The sequence below is a fragment of the Oncorhynchus mykiss genome, chromosome 17, assembly GCF_057628025.1.
Source record: "Oncorhynchus mykiss isolate SJ-2025 chromosome 17, ASM5762802v1, whole genome shotgun sequence".
Classification (NCBI taxonomy): Eukaryota; Metazoa; Chordata; class Actinopteri; order Salmoniformes; family Salmonidae; genus Oncorhynchus; species Oncorhynchus mykiss.
Genome location: NC_143038.1, coordinates 22,575,593 through 22,583,866, shown reverse-complemented (window position 1 = coordinate 22,583,866; position 8,274 = coordinate 22,575,593). Strand labels below are relative to the sequence as shown.

At 39.9% G+C, this 8,274-nt stretch overlaps 1 protein-coding gene across 1 annotated transcript; it reads right to left on the bottom strand.

Moving 5' to 3' along the window:
• Positions 1-327: 327 nt before the first annotated feature.
• eif2s2 (eukaryotic translation initiation factor 2 subunit beta) lies at positions 328-6,234 on the bottom strand. Its single transcript, XM_021568433.3, has 9 exons — positions 6,037-6,234; positions 2,916-3,096; positions 2,697-2,797; positions 2,300-2,432; positions 2,081-2,184; positions 1,666-1,814; positions 1,117-1,173; positions 934-1,019; positions 328-600 (listed from the first exon to the last, which is right to left on the bottom strand). Exons 1-9 carry the CDS (start codon positions 6,052-6,054, stop codon positions 425-427), a joined length of 1,005 nt encoding a protein of 334 aa, XP_021424108.1. The 5' UTR covers positions 6,055-6,234; the 3' UTR covers positions 328-424.
• Between the last annotated feature and the right edge of the window lie 2,040 nt (positions 6,235-8,274).

Genomic DNA, 8,274 nt, shown 5'->3' with positions numbered 1-8,274 from the left:
AATTGTTCAAATTATAGGACAGATACTTCAGACCAAACCTATTGATTTTGGGAGGGGGGTAAACTGTTCCATGTAGTGAATCTGTTAATGAATAATAAAAAATACACATCAGTTTGTCTGGTTTGAATGCACCCTAATACAGCCCTTTAACTTTGGCATTCATAACACGGAGCTTTCTTTTAAAAAATGTGAAAACCTGGTGCACACACAGTGACGGTGTAGACAAAATAATTGATTTCAAAGTAGTATAGAGTAGACAACACATTAAGTTCATCACCTTGGCCCTCCATAGTGATGGGATGATAGAATTGGGAAATATAGACAGCGTCTGATCACACAGATGGTATGCGATTTATTAATTTCTTTACAATAGGCAGCGGTAACAAATCCACACAGTCCATAAAAGCATCCAGCCTGGCCCATCCTAATTGGCTTTGGCGCGGAGCTGTGCCCTCTTGCCCGTGACGGCCTGGAAACCAGCCTTGATGCTGGCAACGGAGCAGCGGGAGTGGCATGTCTCGCACTGCAGGAAGTAGAGTCGTGTGTCCTTCTGGAGGATGGTGTCGGGGGAGCGGCATGTATGGCACGTCACATACTCCTCTGTGAAGAGAGGGAAAGAAACACTGGCGTGAGACTGGGAAGTAAAGCGGATTTATCTAATTAAATCTTAACAGTAAGTTATTCAAAATGCAATAAAAGAGCCTACGCTACAAATTGACATAACGTGATCTCTGGAGAAACATCTCCAGCAGGTCTGGTTATGAGCATGGCTTGCGAACCATGTTGCATCCCTATCATATTAAACACATTTTTGTAAGTACAGTAGATAAACACCATCCTCTCATTTGCAATTATATGATTAACTGAAATCAGAATTATATCAATTAAATAGAGATGTGTACAAAGATAGGACAATTGTCAACAAATACTTACTAATATATCTCCGTAAGACATTCTCTATCTGTTTCTGCTGGAATCTTCCTTTGATGATGAGCTGATTAGTTCCGTCTATAGAACCACTGTTGCAATAAAAAACAGTTTCATTCATTAATCCATAGCCTTCTTAGACTCATTCATTTAACAATTATTTTCTTCACTTGCCGACCCAAACCTTACCTTGTTCCAAGCTCAGCCAACAAGAAGGCCAGGAGATGTTTTGGCTGGCGATGCAACCTGTCAAGAAATTAGCAAATGATTTGCAAATCAACAAGTGAGAGTGAAAGTCATAAACTCCACATCTCTAAAAAAGGCAACAGGGGATCCCAGGGTACTGGCATATACGGTTGGGCGGTATCCAGATTTTCATAGTCATAACGTTTCTGTACCATACTGGGGTATACGGTATTTCCGGAACGGCACACAAAGGGGCACTACAAAAAATAGTTTAAATTGGAACAGGGATCTTGATCCAGGTGGGGATTGAATATCGCTTGATCTTGACATCTAGCCACTTAGCTACTAGCAAGTTAGAAAACCAAATGCATAGCTGGAGCCCTGCGCTGGATATTATTTGACATCTTAGATTTCTTAAAGTTATAACGTAGTGGCGTAACGTAGTGGCGTAACGTAGTGGCGTAACGCATTGGCGTATTATTGAAAATAATACTGTCGGTATTTTGAAATACCCCGGTATATCGCCCAAGCCTAGTGGCATATCATTCTCACAGTTTGCAGATGTCTGTGAAGTTAACGAAGGAGGACTTCTTGGTGCCCACTCGGACCACCTGGGGAGGCTTCATGACAAACTTCCTCTTCTCCCCAGCCACCATGTCAGGGTTCTTTTCCCGCATGATGTTGAAGACGCGGTTCAGCAGCTATAAGGGAGGGAGATGAGTCAGCCTGGATTTTAGGATGAAATACTTGGGAAACACCACATAAAAACATTCACGTCAACAAGACGTGACCAATTGATTTTCTAAATGAAAATGTGACTAACCATTCCTTTCTTTAAGGTCATGATGACCAGGTGTCTTGTCCTACATCTTAGGTCTCTTATGAAAATGTTCAGTTGGTAATAACTTGGGTGTAATATTCCTCTAAAATCTTAAAAAGTCTCTCTTGACCCAGACTTAGTTTGTACCTCGTCATATGTGTAGTCTCTCTCTGAGCCTGCCCACGCAGGGCCCGACTGTGTGCTGCTGAACGTGATGTCGTCAGTGTTCTTTCCATCTTCATCTTCCTGGGCTGTAAACCACAAGGTATGACGGACCAAAGGTCAGTTTGCATGCTGGTTGTATTAATTAAACGCATTATATCCAGCATGTAAATTTTATCCAGCCTTTAAATTTGGTACACTCACCGTCATCTTTGATTTCCATGTCATCATCCATGTCGAAATTCACAGCCTTTGACTTCCTTTTCTTTTTTCCTAGTTCCAACATCAAGTCGTCCTCGTCGTTGGTTTCGGAGGGCTCTGCCTCAATTTTCAGCTCCTGTACATCGAAAGTTTTGCAATACAGTCAATTTAATACATACTACAATGTCAAGCCACAACAGATACACTGTATAATTGAAAGAAACATAACATTTTAACTTTCTACATATGCAAGGATATATCTTATCCCTAAATATGAGACACGAAGTGGACAAACTACAAAGTTGAAAGGATTCCATTTTGTAGATAAGTCAACAAACATTATCATTTAACAGACGCTCAGACACACTAAGGTCCACTGGGCACTTGACCCAAAACGTACCTTCATTCCATCCTCTACGTCATTGTCAAATGTCTTTGCTTTCTTCTTTTTCTTCTTCTTCTGGTTGAAGAAATTTAAGTCGTCCAGGTCATCTGAGATTTCTGGAAAACAAACAAACCAAGATCAAAAAGTTGTACTTACAACAGGTCTTAGACAATTCTGACTACATGCAAACTCACCCTTTAGGTTTATATTATGTTAAGGTCTCGCCTTCCTCACCTTTCCTCCTTCCCTCATCCTCATCAAAGTCCACCTCTCTGTCCTCTCCTCCATCCACCTCCACCTCCTTTGTTTCTGGCTGTGGAGCATCCTCACTGGCACCGTCCCCTCCTTCTTCATCCAACATGAAAGGCTTCTTCTTCTTTTTCTTCTTCTTGGACATGTTGGGGTCAAATATCATCTACAAAGCCAAAAGAAAAGTGTTACAAATGGCTGACCCCTATGACACTGTCAGTATTACATCTTGCAAATATAGCTAGCTTAAAAGCCTGTTGGGGATGACAAATATTGGCAGATGATGTGTTCCTAGTAAATGTTGCATCATGATAAGGAATTAATGTGTAATGTTAGCTAGCTTGCTGTCAGTAACTAGTTAGTATTTCGCTAGTCTGATTGTTCAGGTGAAAATGCACAATTAATTGGTATATACAGCCTGACATTAATGCCTCCAAAATCTTGTAAATGTTCCTTACAAGCCATAATATAGAATACAATTCCATTTAAACTCGGGCTCCCGAGTGGCACAGCGGTCTAAGGCACTGCATCTCGGTGCTAGAGGTGTTACAACTAGAGGTCGACCGATTAATCAGAATGGCCGATAACTTGAAATCGGCCCTAATTTATCATAACAATCGGAAATCGGTATTTTTGGGCGCCGCTGTGTCGATTTTTTGTATATACCTTTATTTAACTCGGCAAGTCAGTTAAGAACACATTCTTATTTTCAGTGATGGCCTAGGAACGGTGGGTTAACTGCCTGGTTCAGGGGCAGAATGACAGATTTTCCCCATGTCAGCTCGGGTGATTCAATCTTGCAATCTTACAGTTAACTAGTCCACTGCAATAACGACCTGCCTCTCTCTCGTTGCACTTCACAAGGAGTGTTACGCGAATGCAGTAAGCCAAAGTAAGTTGCTAGCTAGCATTAAACTTATCTTATAAAAAACAATCAATCATAATCACTAGTTAACTACACATGGTTGATGACATTACTAGATATTATCTAGCGTGTCCTGTGTTGCATATAATCTGACTGAGCATACAAGCATACAAGTATCTAAGTATCTGACTGAGCGGTGGTAGGCAGAAGCAGGCACGTAAATATTCATTCAAACAGCACTTTCGTGCGTTTTGCAAACAGCTCTTCGTTGTGCGTCAAGCCTTGCGCTGTTTATGACTTCAAGCCTATCAACTCCCGAGATGAGGCTGGTGTAACCGAAGTGAAATGGCTAGCTAGTTAGCACGCGCTAATAGAGTTTCAAACGTCACTCGCTCCGAGCCTTCTAGTGGTTGTTCCCCTTGCTCTGCATGGGTAACGCTGCTTCGATGGTGGCTGTTGTCGTTGTGTTGCTGGTTGCCCAGGGAGGAGCGAGGAGAGGGATGGAAGCTATACTGTTACACTGGCAATACTAAAGTGCTTATAAGAACATCCAATAGTCAAAGGTTAATGAAATACAAATGGTATAGAGGGAAATAGTCATATGATTCCTATAATAACTACAACCTAAAACTTCTTACCTGGGAATATTGAAGACTCATGTTAAAAGGAACCACCAGCTTTCATATGTTCTGAGCAAGGAACTGAAAAGTTAGCTTTCTTACTTACATAGCACATATTGCACTTTTACTTTCTTCTCCAAAAACTTTGTTTTTGCATTATTTAAACCAAATTGAACATGTTTCACTATTTACTTGAGGCTAAATAGATTTTTATTGATGTATTCTATTAAGTTAAAATAAGGGTTCATTCAGTATTGTTGTAATTGTCATTATTACAAATAAATAAATATCGGCTGATTAATCGGTATCGGCTTTTTTGGTCCTCCAATATTCAGTATCGGTGTTGAAAAATCATAATCGGTCGACCTCTAGTCACAACAGACCCTGGTTTGATTCAAATCTAATCACATTTTATTGGTCATACACATGGTTAGCGGATGTTAATGCGAGAGTAGCGAAATGCTTATGCTTCTAGTTCTGACCATGCAGTAATATCTAACAAGTAATCTAACAATTTCACAACAAAAAAACTAAAATACTGCATAGTTTCCAATTCTAGGCTGTGTCACAACCGGCCGTGTTTGGGAGACCCATAGGGTGGTGCACAATTGGCCCAGTTTTCTTAACTGGCTTGCCTAGTTAAATAAATACTTCCTCCACTGGTTGTCTGAGGTTTTCATTCTGCAGCTCAAAATTTGAGAAAACATCCACAGGGAAGTATTGTTTACCCAACTTTATAGTGCTGATAGGTATATATGGTCAGGCACAGAGATAAAGTTAGATTTAAATTGGACATTATGTTTCTCTCGTCAGTAACTATTGAGCCAAGCATCGCATGACAAAAATGTCATATTGAAATCAGGGGAGGATGGAGAACCAAAACATTTCTTTTAAAATCACAATACAATTGTGTTCCTTATCCTCCTGATTCAGAAAATACTATTTGTATTGTCATAACATGATTTGTTCAATAGCTAGTTAACGAGAGAAATCGAATATCCAATATTAAACTATTTATCTCAGTACTCAAGATAAACGATACTTTCCTGTGGATATTTTGTCTCACATTTTGAGCAGCTAACGGACAAACTGCAGAGATCACCGGTAGTTTAAATGTGATTTTATTCAACATTCTGGCTTGTAAGGAACATTTAGATGATTTTGCAGGCTTTACCGCCAGGCTGTAACTACTATAAAGTAATTAATTGTGTTAGCAATGTATCCAATTCTTTAGTGGAGCCGTATATGCTCATATTTAAGATGGCAACAATTAGACTGTTGGCCATATGGATGGAAACTAGCGGCGACGAATCACTTCCACTAGAGCACACAATGAAGAAATGTCTGTTAGTTAACTATAGCAGATAGCTATTGCATTGTCAGCCAAATTAAATTGAATCAGAGACTTTCACACAATCACAAATAGTTCGCAAGCTACATTGCAAGGATTTTTACTATTTATTTTCAAAATGAAGCAGCTAAGGGGCGGCTAACGTTAGCCAGTAGTTAGCTAGCTAGCTTACTGCCTCATGTCATGCTCACACATGTGCAGGCCATAATGACGTTTCTCATGAAGACGAATTTACAATGGTAAATCACTATATAAAACGGGATTAGTTACCTCGTCGTCTCCCGACATGTTTCCAGACTATGATAACGATGAAAATCCCGTACAGTATGTGTTTTAACCAACCAAATCATTCAGTTTCGGGTTTCTTGCATCAGCTACCGGGCACTAGAAGATGCGCAAGCGCAGAAGTTCCATCTTTCATGCGCATGTGTAGAAATATCTACTGGGATATGTTTTTTTTTTTTTGTTGCTCCACCTCAACCTTCAGGTCAATGTCAATATCTACGAAGATGGAGATAGTATAGGCTTTATAGCAAGTACCTTTCACAAATTATGCATTACTATTATTTCTAACTTTTAAACTATTTATTTTTTAAGCCACAATACAAATATTTCCATAGTTTTCTTTGCATAGTATTTATATTTACTACTGTATTTATATGTACAGAGCCTCCATTGAGATCCAAGGTTCACAACATGTATTTCATGCATGTTATACCAAACAATGTGTTAGTTGCTGGAGCATTTTACTCAGAAACCCAGATATTTCTCCAACAATTTTATGGTCTCAAAACATAATTATTTTGCACATAAGTTATTCATTGGTGTTCTTATTTTGGGCCTGTATTTAGCATTTGATAAGGATCACCATTAGCTGCTACTTTTCCTGTGGTCCAAACAGGAACAAAAACAACACATCAAAATGAAACAATAGTCTACATCAGGTAGGTGGCCTAGTGGTTAGAGCGTTGGACTAGTAACCGAAAGGTTGCAAGATTGAATCCTTGAGCTGACAAGGTAAAAATCTGTCATTCTGCCCCTGAACAAGGCAGTTAACCCAGTGTTCCTAGGCCATCATTGAAAATAAGAATTTGTTCTTAGCTGACTTGCCTAGTTAAATAAAGGTAATAAAAACAATACATAACACAATACATAACACAAGACATTGTGCACTATACAAACAACAATACAATATCACAATGTGAGTGTGTGTTAGGGGAGGGTTTCCCAAACATTCAATGGCTCAAACACGAGACGTACGTGGCAGGGACTCCAGATAATCACGGATTAGTAACCGAAAGGTTGCAAGATTGAATCCCTGAGCTGACAAGGTAAAAATCTGTCGTTCTGCCCCTGAACAAGGCAGTTAACCCAGTGTTCCTAGGCCATCATTGAAAATAAGAATTTGTTCTTAGCTGACTTGCCTAGTTAAATAAAGGTAATAAAAACAATACATAACACAAGACATTTGTACATACTGTACTCGATACCATCTACTGTATCTTGCCTATGCTGCTCTGTACCATCACTCATTCATATATCCTTATGTACATATTCTTTATCCCCTTACACTGTGTACAAGACAGTAGTTTTGGAATTGTTAGTTAGATTACTTGTTATTACTGCATTGTCGGAACTAGAAGCACAAGCATTTCGCTACACTCGCATTAACATCTGCTAACCATGTGTATGTGACAAATAAAATTTGATTTGATTTGACATTGTGCACTATACAAACAACAATACAATATCACAATGTGAGTGTGTGTTAGGGGAGGGTTTCCCAAACTCGGTCCTGGCCCCCTGGGTAGATATTTTGGTTTTTCCCCTAACACTATACAGCTGATTCAAATAACCAACTCATCATCAAGCTTTGATGATTTGAATAACAGAGTATATTACTTCCAAGTATATTACTTGCTAAAGTTCAGTCCCTGGACGATAAAGTAGACGAGCTCAAGGCAAGGATATCCTTCCAGAGAGACATCAGGGACTATAACATACTCTGCTTTGCAGAATCATAGCTCTCTCCGGATATATTGTTCCAGTCCAGCGGGGTTCTCTCCACTGTGACGATTAGAACTTATCCAAACCAAAAGCTGTGGATAGATGGCAGCATTCACACAAAACTGAAAGCTTGAACCACCACATTTAACCATGGCAAGGTGACTGGGAACATGGACGTGTACAAACAGACCAGCTATGACATCCGCAAGACAATCAAAGAGGCCAAACGACAGTACAGGGACAGAGTGGAGTCACAATTCAATGGCTCAAACACGAGACGTACGTGGCAGGGACTCCAGACAATCACGGATTATAAAGGGAAAGCCAGTCACATCGCGGACACCTACGCCTAAGCTCCCGGACGAGCAAAACACCTTCTCAGCCCGTTTTGAGGAAAACACCCTCGTGCAATTGGCATACCAGGCGATGATACAGCCCAACAGAATCCTCTCAATTGTGCATCTGTAGATGTTTGTGAGGGTCTTAGGGGCCAAACAAACT